The 23442-nt window shown below is 28.8% G+C and overlaps 1 protein-coding gene across 1 annotated transcript in view; it reads right to left on the reverse strand.

The window, feature by feature from the left end:
- The window catches only part of LOC132942131 (max dimerization protein 1-like), a 175013-nt gene extending 152066 nt beyond the window's left edge, over window positions 1–22947 (reverse strand). The window contains exons 1-2 of the mRNA XM_061010440.1: window positions 21810–22947; window positions 18079–18108 (exon numbers count right to left, since the gene is read on the reverse strand). Of these exons, the coding sequence (XP_060866423.1) occupies window positions 18079–18108; window positions 21810–21877 (98 nt within the window). The 5' untranslated portion in view covers window positions 21878–22947. The remainder of the gene's footprint in view (window positions 1–18078; window positions 18109–21809) is intronic.
- Window positions 22948–23442: the final 495 nt, after the last annotated feature.

Genomic DNA, 23442 nt, shown 5'->3' on the forward strand with positions numbered 1-23442 from the left:
ATCCATTTGTAATTTCCAATCATTTTTTAATTATTGTAATATCTGTATTATATTTATTGGTTATTAGGTATACAAATTTGAAATAACACATTTTTCACGTATTTTAATTTATTATTATAAATATTATTAGTAACTACATATTATATAGTACAATATAATTTATGTATGGTTTATATACTAATTTCTTTTAAATGCCCAAACGTTATATTTTTTAGGAATATTGAGAACTTCAAACAGGTAAAAATGCTTAATCGTGCTGCACAACCACTAATATTATATTATAAATTATGAGATCATATGATACTAAATCGTAGGTACCTTTTAGTCTTTTAGCAACATTTAGTGCTCCGGTGGCTCCAGAAAAGTGGAATATTATAATAATATAGTAATTATGTGGTTAACAAACATTTAATTGACAATGCAGACTGCGCAATAGCATAATTTTGGGGTTGAAATCATTAATCATCGATCTACAAACGTATAGTATTTAATAGGTACACTTAAATTTTCAAAATTTTAAATAACCAGCTAACTTGGTAACAGTCTTATAAGAACTATTGTTCCTCACCTTCATTTCTATATCTTGTTTTTTACCGACTAAAGTAATTTTTCATAAAATCTAATAAATTCTGTAACACTTTTATAACTTTTCTTCTATAGTTATGCCTAATGTACTCGGTATCTATTATTATTAAATTAAAACCATATGATTAGCATTCCAAATATTATAAAATATTTTATTATTGTTTGGATATTTTATCCGGACAATACCTAAAATAAAATGCATTAACTATATTACTATATAGAGATATATTAATTTTTGCATATTTTAAAAATATTTATAGGTACTATTTTTAAAATTTTATATAAATTCATTTTATTTAAATTACTGACAATAGATTAATCCAAAGTTGATACAGTAAATATATTGATGTAATGAATAAACCTAAACCTACTTTTCAGGGAAATGGATGAATAAATTAAATTACACTATATAAAAACAATAACTATAACTAATATGTATAATAAATTAGTTATCGTTGTTGTAGTTTATCATATCAATTTAACGCAGTGTAGTACACTGAGAAGTCTTAAACTTTTGTTCGGTTTTAGAAATTAGAACAATATTATATTAAACAATGATCACACTATAATACATATAATATTTAGAAAACAATAATTAAATTACTATGATTATAATTGTTACCTACTTTATGATAATTAAATACTACTTTGATTAAGAAACTGAGTTTAATTCACAGACGAAGAATGTATTCAAATTATATTTTATTATTGTTGCAATGCAATCGGTGCACTGCCAAAACGACCTTCGCTATGCAAATAATGGTTTTATATCTCATAAAAATTGTATGAAACAATCATAAGGCGATTTAAACATTTCAAGGTTATCAGTTATTTTTCCAATGTTTTTTTTCAACACTGTTAAAACATTTATTATTACATTAAATTGTATTAAACATTTTTTGATAGCTAATAAACAAATAATTGTGTTCGTGTTATTATTATGATTTAAAAATAACGGCTCAAATAATATTCTATTTGTATTATAGTTTCATACATTCATAGCTATTAAGTGTTGAAAATATAAAACAAATGTATTAAGTGTCTAAATATGTTAAATGTATTAATGTATACATGCTGTCAATAATATACGCGTATACAATAAGATAAATTGTTAAAAATAATATTAACTTAATATTTACATCAAATTATTTTTGAATTGATAGAAAAAACCATTCCATTCGTTGTAGGTACGCGTATAATGCATGTAGGAATATAGCTTTTTATTATTCATGTTTATCTAAATCAATATAATAATTGTGCCACCTTCAAACGATGATAAACTTGCTTCAATCTAATCAAACTGAATTTATATCCTCGACAGTTCATATTATGACTTAACATTATATATGAATATAATTAAATTAAAAGTATATAATGTGTATGCAGTTATAATATACCTAATACATACACGTCTACATACACGTTATGACGTCATTAATCTATAATAGTAATAAGGTGAAAGTTGGCTGACATCATATTATTATCAATCGTGCCGCTATAGTCACAAACTCGCAACGACGAGTGTCTTCGAAAAGCAAGTAGTCTTAAAGCAAAGAAGTAATGTAAACATATAAAACATATCCAAATTCGCTGTTATCAACAAAAGATATGTAGGTAAATGAAAAATTACGACATATAGGTTTTATTTTATCTATTACAGATAGAAATCTTTGAATATGTTTCCAGATTCCCGAAATATAATCTGTCAATAACTACTTGGGTTTGTTCGTGAAAAAATAAAACACACTGAACAAAAACAAATTAAACTTGAAACATTAAATGTTAATAATAAAAAGTAAAAACACATTTTGAAACAATTTTTTTTTTTTGTATCTATTCTAAATTTTTACGTAACTAATAAAATGTTATTTTTTTTATAATTAACGTCGTATGAAAAAAATTGTATAATTTGTATGCATGGTGAACATTTCAATTTGAATATTAAATTTCTTATAAAGCCATAAGTTCAGGTTAAATAATTTTATAATTATGACCAATTCAGATACAATTATACTCTAACTGTACTTCTTGCGTTTCAATGAAATTTTGAATGCCAATCAAAATTATAAAACAATGATCAATTACGATAAAACGTTCAATTATTTCAATTCACACAATATACAATACAACATAATGTCTAAGCATAGTAGATACAGAAATATTATAATTTTTACATATAATATAAACTTAAAAATACAATAAATAGTGACACTTCCATTTTATTATTATATTGTTTTAACTTGTAACCAATACAATATTATAGGTATAGGTTATTTAACAAAACTATAAATCAACTCTTTTCCTAAATCCTTCTTAATAATTTATCGCAATACATCATATTATTTAAAATTTTAAAAATACACATGCCCATATGTATTTATAAAAATTTAAAAAATCCAATATTTTCTATAATATATAGTGCAAATAAAACTAACCTATTTAAAGAGAATAAAAAAATATAAAATATGAAATACGTTTACTTGTTAATCTATTATAAAAGTCTTCCACTGTAAATTTGTATTTTTAAATTGCATGTTTTATAAATTTAATATAATATTCATAATATAGATTAAATAATATTAAATATAATAAATATTATAAATTATATAATATTAGATTAATCACAAAATAACAATTTATACTGAATTTATTAAAATAATACATCTTCGATCAAATAACGAATACTTAGAAAAACTAATCATAGGAAAAACTAATTTATGTAAAAGATCTAAAATGCATGTGTCAGGACCGATTAATTAAAAAAATAAATAATTATAAGAAGAACATCTACTATTGTATTATTAAATTAAAATGTGTCGAAAAAATCATAAAATATCATAGACTATAAGAGTGGAAGTGAAATGTGTTAACAAATATAAACAGTATTTTCGTATTAGTGCAGTACCGCATTAAAATAGTAAGTAGGTACTATAGCCGAACCCCAAGAGCAGCTGCTGGATGGTTTCAACCGTACACGAATGTTATTGGTAGATACCGATGGAACACACACACAAGTTTCGTTTGGTATATTATAGTATGGGTATACCTACCTACCTACGGCGTGGAAGAATTTTAAGATTTTTTGAATTGAACTGCATCACCAGCGATCATCATCACTATAAACTATATGGTTAGTTACGCGTAAGTATCATCGTCATCGTCATAGTCATCATCGACATCGCAATCACGGTTGCCCGGCCCTACGTTGCCGGCAAGGTGTCTCGACCCCGTTTGAGCGAGGCAACGATCGTGTTGCAGAGACTGTCGGTGAGCAAGACCCGGCAACGTCGCACGGCGAGCTGCTAGGCGCTCACGGTCGTGATTTCCCCCGCAAGCACTGCTGCCTGCCAGCTCGGCTAAAGAGGAGGAACACGCGTATCGCCTGGGTCCAGTGGCGGCGCGGTTACGGCGGACGAATGATTCGACAACGTCGTATCATCACTCTATACTTCGACCATAATAATATTATGTTTTGCTTGATCGCGCGGATGCTCTCGGACTACGTAGGTTTATTTGGAACTCCTCGAAGGATTAATTTAAACATTAGGTGTAGGGTACACTATATAAATAGGAATTCCAAAGATGTTGCGTGTCTCACATTAAATTTGTAAATCTAAGGATGATATACTGAAGAGAGAAAGCAGATTTTTAAGTGTTGATATACGACTAAAATTAAATGCAGAATTCACGACACACTGAAAATTACGTTATAAATCATAAAAATACAAAAACTATTACAACTAGTATTGGACATTCTGATTTAATCAAGACAATTCATTACAATAACATAGAATACAATAATAATTATTATGATAAATAAAAAAAACCACCTATAGTTAAGCAAATATGTTTAAGAATAAGAACAAATTAGAAAAAAAAACTACAGTTTCATTTTGTGCTTACCATGTGGTTATTTTCAACAACAACTTTAACGATTGGAAAATAAATGAATATCAATATGATAGTATGAACTGTGTTATGGCAATAATATATAGTAACTACAGGCATTAATCAAATATATTATATTATGTTTATTTAACCAATCTCACTAAAAATAAATAATACTAAATTGTAGATTGAATAATATTGTGTTAGATGTTTTAGATATAATATATATCCACATTTGCACAGCCAAGACATTAGGAATATTACATGGCCAATATTTTCTATGCAAAATACGACTATTAATACATTTTATTTTTGTCAACAAAAAATTAACAAAATTCAGTGGTAAAAAGGTACGTAGATACATAAATTTAAAATAGAATTATGCAAGGTACATATTAAGACATTATGTTATGCCCATTGCCCATACTATAAAAAAACACGCAAACTTCAGATTTCATAACATTATTTAATCTGCTTTATTCCTATAAAGTACTACTAAACTAACTTAATTCAACCCATTTCTATAGACATGATTTGGAAAGGAAATATTTATTTTGGTTTTATACTTAGATTTAGCTCCTATAACGAATAAAATGATATGTGTGACTACTATGCTTTACTTAATTTACTACTCGAAAGCTAGCTAGGGAGTAGTTGTACAAAAATTATATTAATATTGACATTTTTCTTATACTACCTAGTGACAACTGACGTTTGATTAATTGATTATATTATTGCGAGTGGGGCATATAAGATAACCGTCGATTCGATAAAGATATAATTATCTATTTTACTCACGAAATTGGCTTTAATCCATAAAATTGTACTATCTTACTAAAGTCAAATCGTTATGATTATTCCATAGGATGACATTTATAAAGAATTTTTTTCAACTTTGAATAAATCGGGATAAATGTAGAAAAAGCTTACAATTTATCAGATTCTCTAGATAAGTGATAATTTCCAAGAGCTATTACTTATATATTTTTATTCTTTTTCCCCATTCTGGTTTATTCGTGTGCGTATTGTGTAGTAACAGATAGATGTCCTTGTATACCTAGTGAATACGGTGTACATAACTTTGACCCTCTCGAACCTTGTTTTGGTCAGACAACAAAATACATTTCTATAGATAATATCATTGGGTAGTTTAAATTATAAAATCAAAAGTTTGAAAATCAGAACGAATTCAAATGCTATTTTGAATAATTGTTAATGCATGTATATGCTTAAAAGACAAACTGTCCAGTTAGATATTTGAATTACAAAGAGGGTTGAAAAGTGGTCCATACAATTATGTGTATACGTGACAAAGTTTTAGGAGAAATAATCTTCTTCTGTGAAATAGTGCACTCGTTATAATGGACTTACCTAGAACACATAATAACGTGCATGGGAGAGCGAGTGGGAAACGCATTAATTATCATTACGAAAGAACGTCTGAAAATGAATAGCATGTGTTTGCCACCTAACGTAAGTCTCGAAAAACTTTGTATCGTTTTAAAAGCTAACAAGTCCCATAATGGCCACACGTTGTACATCTAGGTTTAATTTTGAACAAATTTATAATCTTTTTTTAAAAATATATACGCATTTTAAGACGTCTAATAACTGTTTGGCAAGATATTTTGTAAAACAAATTATATAATAATAATGAACATTTAAAAATTATCTCACATAGATTACTACAGAAAGATATAAAACAAATTACCCTGACTTGTATACTTATACAAAAAATTAAACAATTAATGATAACAATACGTCGAGATCAGCGTGCATAATATGAAATGAATCAATCATGAACTTATTATAGTTAAAAATAATTTTCTATGTTAAAATCATTATTTTTATACTTAAAAACAAATAAACAATTTTTTTATTATCTAACTGTTTATTTTATAATAGAGTGATTTTCTACGCTTTAAATACAATCAATTAAGTGATAAAAAATGACGCATGTACATTTAATGGTTTAATTTAGCAGAAGATAGACAACTTTATAATCATGGAAATTGAAGTATTAACTATGTATGACCAGTTGAAATTAAATTAAAAACCAACATTCTCTATCAAATCTCCGAAGAAACAATATAATAATTATTATAATGTTTATAGCGTTAATATATTTTATAGTACCTAAAGCTTTAAACAAGAGGTTTGGTTATTTGACTTATTATTCTTATTTTTAGTGGTTATAACTTATATTATTTCAACGTGAGCATAATATAATGTCTGGTTTGAAATCTAGAAAATGCGAAAGCAAATTATAACACATTACGGTAGGTAGTAGTTCAACAAATTAACTAATGGTTCAACTTCAATGGCTTCGAGAAAACTTATTAATTCTCATTTAAAATTGTATTTAAGTCACACATTAAAAACCAAAACTGGGACTTAAGTTTTAACTTATAATTTCACATATTTTTACTTTTATAAATTACTTTGTCAAATTAAAAATTAACCACAGGTTAATTTAACTTAAAATTAGAATTTAGTCAAAATATAAATACATATAAATAGGTAAGTACCTTTTTAGTACTCATTGTTTAAACAAAAAATAAATATAGATATTACACCTTTAAACATATTTTAATTAAGTACATATTATATGAATTAATAGTGTGTCAATCGTGTACAATTATTTAAATTACATCCATATTATATTATTTACAATTCTTTTTATTGTTCATATTAGTGGAAATAAATTTAAACCTATTTATTTGTGAAACAGTTAATATAATGCAAATATATATTAACTTCCGGACCCTGGTCATTACCTATACTTTAAAATGCATAGCCTATAATTAGTACACTATTTAGGCATGCAGTGTCAGATAGTGTTAAATATAAGCCCAACAAAGCAACTTTTTTTAAATGACAAAATAGTAATAAAATGTTGTACATGTCAATAAATATGTGTATTATAAAATAAGCACTCTATTCGGTTGTATTGTTGTTTTTGAGCAATACATTTTTTTTAATACTGTACAGTTGTAAAATATTTATTGTCTTTATCGACTAGAAAATTATTTTTTAGTAACTATAACAATTCATTTGGCTTTTTTTATTATTATTATTAACCCAACCACTGTTTAGTAATAAATTACTACACAACGCACGGTATAGAGAGAAAACTATATTGTATAAAATATATTATAGTGCATTGACACGGGTATACATTATTTTAACCAAATTTTGACGGAAATGAGTAATTTTATAACACACAAAACGATATCATCTAGTAAACAACTATTATTATCCAATTTTAAAAGTATACACTAGTACGTCCAATATACGGCACACGTTACGGACACATAAGCATTCAAGGTGATTTAAGATTATAAGCTACCCATATAAGGATGAAAATAGATTGGAACAAATGTAGATATCAAAATACTAACAATTTAAAAGTTGAAAATGTATTGATTTCCTACTTTTTTTTTATTTTTATTATAATTATTTTCTGTTTTTCTTTTACAACCCTTTCACTTAACCGCCATCATTACATAGGTACCTCGCGTCCTCACCCCTCATCCCGACGCGAGTTTTCTGGTCTTTGAATATTTATGTACGCTATATGGACGGTATGCAAATGTTTGTGAATGTAGGGACGCGCATTGTGCAAATATATACGCCGCAACGGCCCGTTGGCAACAGCAACGTTGGCGGACATACAAAACGTCGTCGCGGGGACGAGGCGGGAAAAGAAGAAGACACGCGGGACGAACATTCAAGTGGCCTCTCAGGCGACAGGCGCTTTCTTCTTTATATTTCCATATTTATTATTAAATAATTTATACAAAAAGTACAAAAAGTACAAAAATATACATGTGTGTGTGTGTGTGTGTGTGAAACGAGAAAGGAGGTGTTTTATTCATCTACTCTACGACAGACGAGATTAAGCGAAGGGCGCGTACCTACCTATATTTACGAAATTAGTGCTCGAAAACGTCGCGTTCAATTTGGTTGTCGATTCAGTCTGCCACAGGTAATATAATAAGATGCGGCAATGGCTTCAATGAAAACCTAGAGAAACGACGAAAGGACCAAGTGGTGGCCTGATGATGACGGGGGATGACCTAGTGTCGAAAGATATGCCAATGACCATAGTAGGTTCGTTATTATAATGCAATTATTAAATTGCAATCGCGTTGATAATCCGGCATAAAAATGCAATTGAATTTTACAAGGTTACACCGAATGAAACTGGTGCAGTTTTTATTATGTTTAATATTATAATATGTTCTCCGACCAATTTGTTAGTGTTATAAACGATGAAAATCATTGCAAAATCATAATACATTTCAAAAATTATCTTAATATATTTTAGAATGCATTGTTCAAAATTGTACACATTTAAAGAAATAAATACTATATATCATAAAACATTTTTTTAGTTAACAATCCATATTTCAAAAAGCTTATATATAATGGATATTTTTATAATATAATAGTGTAAACACAACATTGACGCAAAATAAATCTATTTGCTGGTGGTAAAAGTTCGTTAATATGGTCATTTATGCACTCACACCGTGAACGAAAGACTCACTATCTCATTATTAATTCATCGAGCTTTCACGAAACCATTCTCTACTGTACGAGAAAAAAACCATCTTCGGTCTCCTTGGTCGGTTGCATACAAAAAGGGATGCAAAGAGGATTATTAACGAACCGTATGGGACTATGGGTGGAAAGGATTTGCATTTACACAACAAATAGGAACTCTCTCTATACATCAAGGTTATTTCGGATAATTCTAGCGTTAAAAATTTGCATCAGTTAAAAAGGGGTCAATCGTGATGTCAAATGTGTTTATGTGTTTCCCAAGGGAAAACTATAAGTGAAAATGGAATTGATTATTTATTAAATAATAAAAATTGTTATAATATTTAATATTTTGAATAACTATTAAAAATCTTCAAGGAAAATTATTATTTATTTTTTATTTTAACTACAATGTATATACCAATCGGTTTATTTGTGTTAAAAAATAAAAAGGTAGGTCAGTTGTTGTTCACTACATTTGCGTAACTGTGTAAAGCTTAATGTTAGCCAATTGTTCAGTTTCAAGGTGACAAATTCATTTATAAAACGCACCATGGTTCAAAACTTGTATTCATTTAGTAACAGATATTTATTTTCATTTTCTCATAAGTAGTTTATAATTTAATATTCTAGATCTTACAATTTTTTAAATAAAATATATATCCAAACTAAATTATGATAAAAAATGAATAAACCGATGCTTTGTTATAATAGAAAATCTATAGAACATCAATCATATTTATTTAATGTTTATATCACTTTCCATTGGAAAGAGAAAGAAGGAAGAAGGTAATACATCAACGAAGAAATAACCATAACATTTCATTATTCAAATTCAAAGCTTTTACAATAATGCTAGAAAAATATTTTTACAAACAAAAAGCTTTATACAGACAAGTATTTCCGAACAATTTTCTTTAGTTTCATAAAACAACGTCCAAGATATATTGTAAAATATGTTTCATAGTTATTGGCTGACAAGCGCATTAGTGTATCTTAGAACTTTAATTGTTGTACTCCCAGATGCTAATTTACATTGTTAACCTTTACGTTAACCAATCTTTATAATATTCTATGTATAACTTTATTTAGTTCATTTGGTTATATATCTTATATTTAAAACGGATTTAGTGCATATGTATTCAATGACACTATCATTATTATTTAACGAAAAATATATTATTTAATGTACAATGTCTAAAAATTGGGTAAATAAAACTAAAAACTCAATATACAATGACTAATTAAATTATGTTAAATTGTATTATATTGCCATTCATATTTAAAATATAGGTAAAAGATTTTACATAAGTAAATCAATAAACACGTATGGGCGATTAATAATACTATAGTATGAAGGCTATAAAAACTATTTTTTTATATAATATATAATATATACTTATATATTTTTATTTTTATCAAACTGCAACTAAATGGCTTATCGGTAAAAATCCAACATTGTAATTTGACCTCGTCTACACTTGATAATGTACTTAAAATTACCTAAACTTGTTTTGATAAACATAAGATGCATTAAATGTCTCAATGTTAATTTCCGGAATGTGTTAATGTCTGCTCGGATTTTCGATTAAGATTTTAGTATTATAGGTATCACTAACATGCATAAAATCATAATATAGCCATTGAATCGCAAGAAACTTTTTTTAGGTACTTATAAGTAATATTTTATATTGTAATAACTTTTATTATATTTTGGTTTTTGTCAACATTTTAGATTCTGATTGGAACCACGAAATAAACTAATTTCAATGAAGTGTATGGTTTTATTTGTTGGTGCAATAAAAATGCTTCGTTACACTTTCAATTACTGTACCTAGCTATTTAAAAATCTAATAATTTTGGGAGTTACAGATATAATCTTTATCATTGATTTTTAATACGAGTGGGTTACCCATATCGTTATAAATTATAATCAATATGAAGAATGAAACAATATTTTGAATTCCGGGCTTAATGAACAATTATATTATGATTTACACAATTTCTTGCACAAATCAATGTGTATTTTATTTCAAACAACTAATAACAAGGATAAGATTTCCTCTACCCAAAACCCAGTTTGTACAAATAATTAATACTTTCAGCAGCTAATGTATTTATTTTTAAATTTTTTTTTCATTAGATCAGTACTTACTTACGTTATTTTACGTATGGTATATACTTTCCTTTTACATAATAAAACGATTCCGTACGACTGGAAACAAAACAGATCCCAGTAACTGTAGCCACCGTCCAAACAGTTTAAACACGATCGTCGGGACACTGACACGGCTACCCCACCCACCCTATAATGAGCCTCAACCACTACCACTCTCGTTGGCTATTATAATCGACGCCCACGTGATGTACATACGAAACAAGAGATCGTATAACTACTATAATATTGTAGGTACTGGCATAGCGTTGGCCTATGCGTTTATACATGGACTAGCAAAACGAATATATTTATAAGTTTATAAGGGGTATAAAGGTCAATAATGGCTCTAGTACTTGTAGAGTTGAGTATATAGATTTTAGATATAATATATAATAGTCGTGTAGACTTGAATATTGCTAAAATAACTAAGACTGTTAATAATTAAATGGTATTTAGACGGCATGCACCACTTAATGTATACATATTGGGAAACATAAGTGAACATTAATCTCATAATAAAAAAAAATCAATAAATACACCATAACTACATGATTAGTTAATTTAATTGAGATTTAAGTGCAATTTAATGTTTAAATATTTGTTCCTTAACAAATAACAACTAACATTTTACATTAACCGCGGCAAACCGATTTGTATTAAGTTCAAAATAATTAAGAAAATGAAAAATATTATTATTCTACTGCACGCTTTCATACATAATAGGTATAAGGAATATAAACATATATCACTTAGGTTAACAAATTATAAACAATCAATATTTTTTTCTCAATATTTTCTTGATGAATACGTTATACAAATTAATTATGTAGTGCAAAAGTGTATTTGTTGATTTTACTTGTGATTGTAATAATTAAACATTTAAAATAACAAGGAATGTAATTTTTGAAAAAATCTAATTTAAATAGTGATATACAATCAACATCTAAAAAATATTTGTAGTTCTTTAACATATTATGTAAAAGGCAATTTTAATATGTAAATACTGCCCGGAGTGATTTCAAACAGGCAAATTATAAAAACTAATAATTAAGGATACACCATGTACCTATTCAAGTAAAAATGGTGAAATTAAGCTTTTAAATATTCTTACAGCCTAAGTTATTATACAATGTCTAGAATAACTGTTAACACTTATCTTTTTTATATATATCTATATAACTAGGTAGATAAAACATATTTATTATGTAGTATTTTCAATAATTGCTCGACACTTTGAAATGTAACAATTATTCATAATCAACAAAAAAATATTTAAAAAGACGAAATATATAAACAGTAACCTACACGTTTAGTTTGGAAAAAAATTATAATTTTAGTTTTATTTTTCTATACAACTCAAATCTTATTAGTTTTATTTTAATTACTTCAGTAAATATTGCTATTATAGTCCTACATATCTCGAAAATTACAAAATTTAAAATATTACCTATAAGGCTATAACATTTGGTTTTTAGCGGGTTTTTTACTGACAAAAAGTTAAACACACAAATTAACTTAATTGGTATTGCCTACAATACACTTTACATTATTTATTATTTAAGATAGCTAAATCACTTAGTTTGGAAGTTGTAAGATATATTATTAGTTTAAAACTGTTTAACAGAAATAGCTAAGAAATAAAATGATTAATCAAAAAAAAAAAAATTTGTTACACGATGATTGATTGTGTTGACTTTACTTATAATAGGTTGTTACCTAATTTTTTATAAAAGATTAAAAACATTCAATAATTATTTCCAAATATGTTCTACATAAAAGTATGCGTTATAAATATTATACGGATGCCAAATTTAATCGTGCCTATAGTATAAGTTAAAATATAATACAATTATTATTCTATTAAGCATATCATGTTCAATATAGATGGACAAAAACCGAATACCTCGTTTAAAACATATAAGTAGCCGTAAAGAAAAAAGAAAAATCACACAGAAAATAAGAATCATAATTCACGATCTAGGTGGATGAGTGCCAAATGCGCGTTGCCGACGATTTATGACACGACCGGCCGCCAGGGCCAAGGCACGCGCCAACACAGTAGCAGCCTGCTGCCCAGTCGACCGCTTGTTTTTTATTATTATTCGCCGCGGAGCACTGCTGACCCGTTTGCTGCGAATGCGCGCGCATTATGCGTTTGAATACAATTGGATGACCACAAGGCCAATACTGCATATTGTACAAACGATAATAAAGAAAGGAATATAATGTACAGCGCAATGCATCTAGGTACATGATATCATATGTAGGTCGTGTTATCTATGAAATGATAATTTTTTTTTTATCAATGTGCACGAAACTGATTAAAAAACGCATCATACGAATGCACGATCAATAGAATACACCACGTACGTTCGCTTGAGGAAGGTCAAGGTTTGAATATAGGAAGGGGAACGCTAAATCCCAACGTTATAGCTATTATTATAACTGTAACATGTGAAGTGTTCAGCGTCGTATTAAATTGTATGCATATATTAAAATATGTGCATAAAACGTCGTGTGTTTTCGTATGTAATTAATTTTAGTGGCAAAGCTATATTATTACGGAACGGCGTCCAGTGTAAGTATGTTTTGTTTAGTAAACGCGTCTATTGTATTTTATTATTTTAACATCATCAGGACCATGTTCACTGTATGGTTGATGTAAGTACGAATTCAATAATTTATATAAGACTCATTATCACTTCAACGCCAGCCGTACCGTGAATACATGTCATCCGAAGATAACCTATGAGCCATTAAGGTGGTAGGTAGGTACCTACACATAATTAGACTAAATTAAGAAATATACTTTGTATTTTCATACCTGAATCTTCTAAGTCCTAAACAGTTAAGCGATTTAACTATGTTTATTCAGGTTCAATATATTAAGTATAGGTACGCAGTCATACACGCATGTATTTAAAAATTGTAGGTGTTTTTAATTTTTAGTATATGAAATTAGTTGTATAACAAACATAATTATCTGAAATAATAAGTTAGGCCTTGGGAGCGATTAAAAAGTATGCAATTGGTAAGAATAAACTATTCTAGTTAAAATTAATTGAATACCTATACAATAATACAATAATTTTAAAATACGAAAACAATGCATAGATTACGAGTACCACCGGAGTACCTACGAATAAAAAAATTAATACAATATATATTATATATTATATTTTATAACATATTATACTATAGATATGATGAATGTGATAATGAATGATGACGAATGTGTGATAAACATTTTGTAGGTATACATTAAGCTATCTAGTCTATAGAGACGTGGAACATATAATTATTATACTTAAGTCTAAAAGTATGTATTTTTAAGCTATAAATTAAGGGATAGATACAGAAAAAAAATACAATATTATGATCCTATGAGACAAAATATTATTCAATAAGTATAGTCAAAAATTCAACTGAGTTTTAGTAATGATAAAAATTTCTTTTGGTATACATTACTATTCTGTCGTATATTACAGGGTATATTACCCTGTATATTATAGGTAAGCATCAATTGTTGATATTATATTATACAACTATATACAACTATGGAGTAATTAGGTAATGGTAATTAGTGGTCTATGTATATAATCCTCAGTTTATATTGATTTGAAATATTACGACTTGATATGGTATAGCTACTATACATATAGATACCATTGCAGTGCTATATAATTATAATCTTTTTCGAATTTGACATTTTTCCAAAAGCATAGAAAAATACCTTGAATTTATTTTATTTTATTTAAATTAGAAAAAAATTTTTAAAAAAAAACAATTTTTCATGTCTTACCGTTATAATAAGCATTAGGGTTAACGTTAAAATCAGATTACATGATAATGCATTTTACAACACGCAAATAGTAATTACTAATTAGTATGCATATAGTATATAAGTATACTGAAAAATTAAAAAAGTAATCAAATTTAATCATGTTTAGACGACTATAAAATTAATCAAAATGTATTCATATTTTTTTCTTGTTATCAATACAATATTATATAGTTCCTATGCTATCCTACAGACGAAACCTAAGTCAAACAATCCGGCTTATCTTTAAAATAAACTCGAATGTTGTTATGTACTGTGCAATGCCCTAACTATATTATGATATTAGTAATTTTATAAATTGATACGATCATGATTCATGACGAAAAAATTACGTAAATCATGACGATCTCAGTAAAAATCAATTTCAGAAAATGAAATTTAAAAATCAATTATTGCTGTCAACCAAATTGTATAACACGAGTATCTATCAACTACACGCATGCATCTAAAACGCTACACAAAACCATCAACAAGACCACTCCCTATAGGTCGATTTTTTTTTTTTTCGAAGGGTGTTAGTTTGACCAAACTTTTTGCACGATAAACTTGCGGTGTTATGTGGAAAAAAAGGGAAAAAATCGATTCCTCTGACAATAAAAACGTTATCTGGACAATCCTCTTTCCCCGCGTAAGCCGCTCCACCATCATAATTACTGTGCACAAGCATTCGATCGGGGTTATAAAAATATATAATACCTGGTCATTTTATGGACGCTATAAAATTAAAACTGTCAACAAGAATAGATGGGATGTTTTCGAATGAATTTTCAGAATTTACTACCGCCAAAAAGCGAATCTCTATAAAGTATAAATGCTTCGTTTAATGTTTCCGAACCCGTCAAAAAAGCTCAACGACCACGCCCGGGTACCGTATATTTCTTCTAATATTTTCGTAATTGGAACTTTATTCAACAAAAATAATTAGCTTGAATTCTATTACATATAAAATAGCTAACAGATTAAACAAATTATAGAAACTGTATCAGCTTAAACTAATTAATTTTTAACTATTTGTCTATGTAACGACGCGTTAAAGTACAAATATTTCTTTTTAGTGACTAAAATCCATAAACTGTCTAAATATTTTAACAATGCATTACAAAAATATTAAAAATATATTTCCGTAAAAAATACATGTTTATTTTTAAAATGCAATAAGATTTAAGTACCTGAACCAACTTCAAAAACAGTTAAGTTAACAAATAAGCGGTAATACCACTTTAAGTTTAGTTTTAAACATATATAAACATATATAAGTAAATATTGTAGTTATATAATAATTAAATATTCTATTGGTACTTTAGGATCTCATTTACTTGATAACTAGAAATTAAGAAGTAGGAATAATGATAACATCAATCATAATTTTGAATATAAGTAATTATGGATATTATTTATTATATTATTTAAATGACATATATTTCAATATTTTATTGCCAATGTGGAAAAAAATATATTATATTATATATTATACTTAAGGTATATCAATCTTAATTTATTTATAATCACTTTTAATTTGCCAAAATAAATATAAATAACAATACCGTTACAGTGGCTAACAAACAACGTGATTTGTATTTCTGGTGCTCTTCCAAATAATTAAAAATTTTAATTTTAAACTAATAATAAAATTAAAATAAATTAAAGGCTCAGGAAGTTCTATAACACAAGTGCATACTGATATTTACCAACAAATGCAATATTCAATACCTACACAATATTTTTATTGAGAATACAATGTCAAAATATATTTCGTATTTCAATACCAATAGATATGTAACTAATTGTTATAAACTGTCATACATTTGTATATTTAAACTAATATCCAACACATCAATTCGCGTTAAAACTCATTTTACACTTATTTTATAACATAGGTAACATGTACATTGTACAATGATATAAATTATTGTGCATTAATCATCTGTAAAATGATTGTTTTTATCATGGTATATTTATCATTTATTTTATAATTCATTTGAAAAACATAGGAATATTTGTTTGTTAATAAGTCATCACTCATCGATTAAAAAAAAATCGCACCAAACTTATAGTAGGTGCCTGTAATAAAAGTAGTACAACAAATACTGATTATTTGTTATTTATGAAAGGCTGATTGAACAATACAAAAATCTCAATACTTGTATAATCACCACGGGGTTTATCATATTTGAAGACCGATGACCCCATTTGATTTTACCTCTACTCTTTTTCATGACAGTACCCATAATAGTTATCGTTTTAGCGAAAGTAGTTTCCTTCAGTTTTTTTACGCGTAGGTATTATAAACGTACATTATTTGTCAGCTTCCTATCGGAGATTAGAAGATTTTTAATATGCCTTATATTTATTTCTAATTTAATGTTTGTTTTTAAAAATTACCTATTTCTTGTTATTTTTTATATATTAAATAATTTATGTAAACAACCGTAATGGCGACACATATTATTTGAAATACAAATAAAAGTTAGAATTTATCATAAACTTTATTTAAATAATATAATTTATGTATTGTACACTACCTTATACACTTGATATATTATCATTTTAAAATATCCCTGCATATTTTTTTCCGATAAATAAATAAATAATAATAATAACAATATTTATATTTTATTATTATCATAAATATTCATAAATTAAAACAAGGTCAGTAATGATGTACTGTAGTTATTATATTCCAATATAAATATCAAGGTAAAAATTCCAGATAATTTCCAATATAATTTACAGGAAATGTACGTAGTATAATATGTCTAAACTAACTCAATTTGATCCCTGCTTCTTCGAATCGTTTTTTGATAATGTGTAGTATAATTATAAACGCGAGGTAGTTAAAGCCAAAAATAACAATGATCATATAGAAAAACAGAAAGAGATAGGCGGACAGAAAAAGAAGATAGTATGTTCATAACAACCAAGCGAGTATTTGGCCCTTTGCCTCTTGAAATGAGCAATAAATAGTATATGGCTTATGACCGACTTCAGATATAGTTTAAATGCATCGTATCGTGTGCTTATTATTTATCGAGAATATTGAAAAATACAAATGTCTTACCTGTTTTTCTCCAGTTCATTATGAGTTGTTCTGTAACAAAAACAAACGATAAATCAATTAATAAATATAATACAAGCACATCAAAATTTACGTTATGTTTTCCCCTTAATTTTTGTAAAAACATCATTGTTTGGCTTTAAGCCAAAACCTCAAAATGACATGCTCAATAACTGGGCCACACATACATATAGTTATTTAAAAATTGAATACATGAAAAATAATATGTGTTACATAGGTAACGTATACAGAGTTAATCAAATTTAAATATACAACATTATTAAGATTACAGAAGATGTGATTGAATTCTTTTTAATAAATAACCCTTTACCTATGTGTATAATAATATAATCTACAGATTACAAGATGATCAATGAGCAATGAAACAATAATCATTATTGCGATAATAAATCATAGTATTTGTAAAAATATAAACAGTAGTCGATGAACCTTATATCTAGTTAACTATATAGCTTTTTAGTAATTTATGAAATTTAAAGAACTCAATGTGTTCAATGTTAATACTAGTAACTAAAACAGGAAAATTATTGCAAATTATATCGCTTTTAGAAAATGCTAAAATAAATAATCAATCAAAACGCCTAATATTTAAGATTATTATATTTTCTAATTAAAAAAATTACAAAGAGATGTAAAAATAGGACTAATCAAAACTGGTTTTGATTTAGTTAGAAATTTCATTGTTTTTTTTATATACAGTTTTTCGATGGCTAAATCCGAGGCTAAATCTATTGATTAAATCAATCTTAATTGTTTGTTATGAGACCGTTATTGGACCAACAATTACGTTTCAAGCCAATAACTTTTTTATGATAGCACATATTAATAAGTAATTATTTTTATAAATCATTTTTTCAAATCCTTGTAAGTTTATGAAAAAATTGTGATAAACCTAAACTATCATAGAACTATTTCTAAATGGTATAAAATCTTAGTTAAATTTTTTCCAAATAAAATCATCTAGTAAATCATAAAGGTTGTATATTGTTGATAAATAGGTATTATATTTGAAATTAGTGGTAAAATGTATGTTAGGTACAAAGATATTTAATATGTGTATTATGATTTGTAAACATTTGAATCTAATTATTATTGTAATAACATACAATTTTTACTATAAATTTCCCTCGAAATTTCTACAATGTTTTTACATTTTCTCATAATACTAAAACACTAAAAATCGTTAAACATGAACTTTATTTTTAAAAAAATTGTAGTAAATGCAGGTACCTACCTAGTTACATAGATATATATTCTTAGTTAAGTACTCGGATAAGTATGTGAATCAAAATAACTAATTTTTACGAAACGTTGTAAAGTATAACTACTGCTTTACAAAAATAAGTTTTTTTACCTATTATTAATGCTATTTATGCTGCATACTGAATTATTTTACCTTTAAGGGTTTTAAGTGATAGAATGGTATAGAGTTTTCGCGCTGACAAAACTTCGAATATAACGTAATCGGCAGCTAACATTTAGTAACGACAAAGAGGTCAAGGACAAAAAGGTATTTTATCATATATTTTATAGATTTATAGAATACATAACGTCTTCAAGTCAATAATATTTCGTTCCGTTATTTATTACATGAAATACATAAAATAGGTACCTACCTACTGTTATTTCTTTTTAAGAAAACCTTAGAATGATACAAAAGATTAAACTGTTTTATGCAACCCTGTGCCTATAGTGTAAAAATTAAAATAAAAGTTTCTTATAAAAACTTCAATTATTTCAATAGAAACTTTTTGGTACAGTTGTAATTAAAAATGTAAATACCTACTACCTAGCCAATACAAAACTATAGTATAATTGAAAAAAAAAAACTTTCATAAATACATTTTCTGATTTCAATCAATATACCTACATATTATGTATAGAAAAAACCTGATAAAATATTATATCCTACGCCACAAGGAGTTGAAAAACCAGCGAACACACCCTCAACCGTATCAGCAACGTGTAAACACCATAGAGAAGTGTATATACATGTGATAGCAATTTCCTTTCCGGAAGCCTTTGTCTCGTGTAAGTTAGCAACTGTAAGAGATGCTTTGGGGTAGGGATGGAGAAGATAAAAGTAGTCTATCTTCATAATTACGAAGAAAAGTTTAGCAAAATGAGATGGTGGAGTAAGAAAGAAAAACACAAACATCAGTTTTAAAAGAAAATGTGAAAGTGTCATATTAGACTTGATATTTTTTTTCCAAAAATATCCTCTTCTCTTTAAAATAAGAAAGAAAACTAAAATTAGTTTCAACCATTAAAATAATTAAACAGAGAAATTAAATAAATGGACTAAAAACTTAGAGTAAAAAGTTTACACTTGGTGATAATTCTTTTTCTCATTAGATGATAATAAATCTGTAAAAATTAAGTAAGCACAATCACAATAACAAAAAATATAAATTTTTAATTCATAATCTTAGATAAAAAAATATTATTATTTTTTTTTTTTTTTTGACAAACACATATATAAATGTCATATGAACTAATAGTTTATTATTTAATAAATTTAAAGTTTATAAAAGAATAATAATTATACATATAACCTGGCGCTATCAGATATCATCATAATATTATTTTTTATAATCAGATTCAACAAAAACAACGTAGGTACCGATAATGAGAACGATATAAAATAAAAAATATAAATATTATTTGTCAAAATGATTTACACACACATACACACATAAATATTAAATACACTATTAAAGGTACTCGTAAGTGATTGAATTGAAACATCAAAATTAATATAGGTTCAGGAATTGGGTAGAATGAGTGATGGCTGGAGTAAATAATAAAAGAAAATGGTATAATCAAAAGCATTAATAATTTGATTTCGTGTATGGAACTTGCGTATATTTCTTAATAGGTTTATTTGTTTATCACTTTTTCTATAACTATATAGGTAGGTACCGAAGCATTCGAAAAATGACGTATCCTTTTACTATTAGTACTCTTTATCCAACTCAAAATATAATGTCAGGTCGAATAGTGGATGAACATAGTGTTTACCTACTGCACAAATTTATGTATCAAGACTTTTTACTGCCCCAGTCTTCTATTTGCTATAAAATCGAAGAAAACATACAAAATCTACAACATTTTGAATTTGTTTACTCTGCTTGGAATGGATAGGTACCTACCTAGGTTGTAACAATGAACATATGTCCTCTACCTATATGCAGATATTATACGTCATAATATTATATCGATATATTATGTATAATATCACATATGGTGCACGTCGAGGTGCACGTCGTGTGCGACTCGTGGGTTTGCATCAACGGTGACAATAACTACATAGCTGCAAAAGACCATGAGTTTCGAAAAAAATAGTTACGTATTCCACAAAAGTCGTCCGGTGGTTGTGCAGGTTGGGGGGGGGGGGAGGGAAGGAATCGGTAGCGTTGTCACCCAAGCGAGCGTGCTGGCTCTATTAACCTTGACATTTAAAAGGTCACGTCGCGACTTTTTCTACCCGTTTTGCCAACGCGCACGGCGACATCCTATACCTAACCTCCGCGTGTTATGCTGGCTGGCATATATTTCTTTTATATTTTCTTAAATACCGTTTTCGTTCACATTTTTCTTTTAGCATTTAAACAATACACCTTACGGGAGTTCACCATGTTCGAAACGCTGGGGATTTCGAACCCGCGCGTTTTGAAAGGCGCGATAAGTAAACACAAAAGGCGACCACTCACCGGCTTCCCTGCGACTTCTTCGTCTTTGGCCTCTTCGAAGACCCTTTGAGATCGATTGTGATCGGCATCGGCGAAGCATATCCGTGTTCCGCTTCTGCAAAAAATACGACCGTGTTTACGCGGTCGGCGGCGGCGGCTCCGTCGTTCGCGGCTGCGGTGTCGGCGAACGGTGGCGGGGGGGTACGGTGGCGACGCGGTAAACTTACCTCTTTCGCGCCTTTCCAGGTACTCGGCGGCTTGTAACAAAGCGGCGATGCTCATATTCGACGGCGAGATGATCAACACACGGCCGCGGTAAGTTTTCAATCAACACACGCGTACCTACGCCCACGTACACTGCACAATCGGTCTAATGTGATCGTATAATATTATTATTATACGCCTCTCTCTAGAATACGCGTCTCCTCCTATATATCTATGTTGAACGCAAATTTATCGTGACGATAGATTTTATCGAGAGCTTTATTCGTCCCGGATTCGCGTAGGTATATCGCGGCGGTGGCGGCGGTCACACTGGTCGAATGTTTATAAGCCTTTGGTATATTGTATTATTAATCAATTTAATATTTGGGTATAATTTATTGTCGAATTACGATAGGTATGCCTATATAGCGTGTGCTGAAATTAGTATACCTAGGTAATAATATGGTTATTTATGATGTGAATCAATATTTCGCGGACCAAATCGAAACCGGACGGGAACTTGTGTTGTTATATTCTTCCAGTGTCCCCCGGGGACGAAATGACAAGCACTAGATCGCGGACGCACGCGACAACATGTACACACACTCACACACACAAACACACACACACGAACACTCAAGCGAACTCCACGGAGACGCGGGCCACTAAACGGTCGTGCGAGGGTAGAATGCGGCGGATGTAGTACGCACAACACTGGGATGGCCGGAGAAGAAGAAAACAAACTTTTAATTCGGAAAACGACAAAAAAACGCACGGCACTCGAATGACAACAGCGTCGGTGGCGGCGACCGCGACGGTAACAACAACGACGATGACGGTAATGACAACAACAATAACAATAATATGTAAACTCGACGGCTGCGGCGGCGGCAGGCAGCGACGGTACGTCGATACCAAGACTGTGTTCGCGACTGTGGCCAACGGGTTATTGACGTGTACCGCGGCCGTTGTGTGCCAGCGAGCTACCGACGGCGGTCGAACAAAACCGATTGCACTGCGGTGGCGGCGTGCCGGGGGGATCACGTGAAACGCACGCCGCGTACGCGCCAACAGCTGACCGCCGCCGCCGCTTTTTGTGCGACGTGTACCGCCGCACGACGCGTCGCCATCGCCATCTATCCGCCACTCCCGTTCGACGCGTCGTCGAAGTTTATCGTAACGACCGGTCGTCCAAAATATTTATTTTAGAGGAACCAAATAATATCTAATTCAACTTTGTACACACATTCATACAAACGCAATAGGTTAGTTGACAATCGTTTTTACCAACTAAATTTTCAAATCACACGACATGACTGCCATAAAAAAATATATATTATATGGGGCTAAGTAGTAAGTATAATATGTCTCCAATCGTTTTTACCTACTAAATTTTCGAATCACACGACACGACTGCCATAAAAAAATATATATTATATGGGGCTAAGTA

This window comes from Metopolophium dirhodum, chromosome 3, assembly GCF_019925205.1.
Source record: "Metopolophium dirhodum isolate CAU chromosome 3, ASM1992520v1, whole genome shotgun sequence".
Classification (NCBI taxonomy): Eukaryota; Metazoa; Arthropoda; class Insecta; order Hemiptera; family Aphididae; genus Metopolophium; species Metopolophium dirhodum.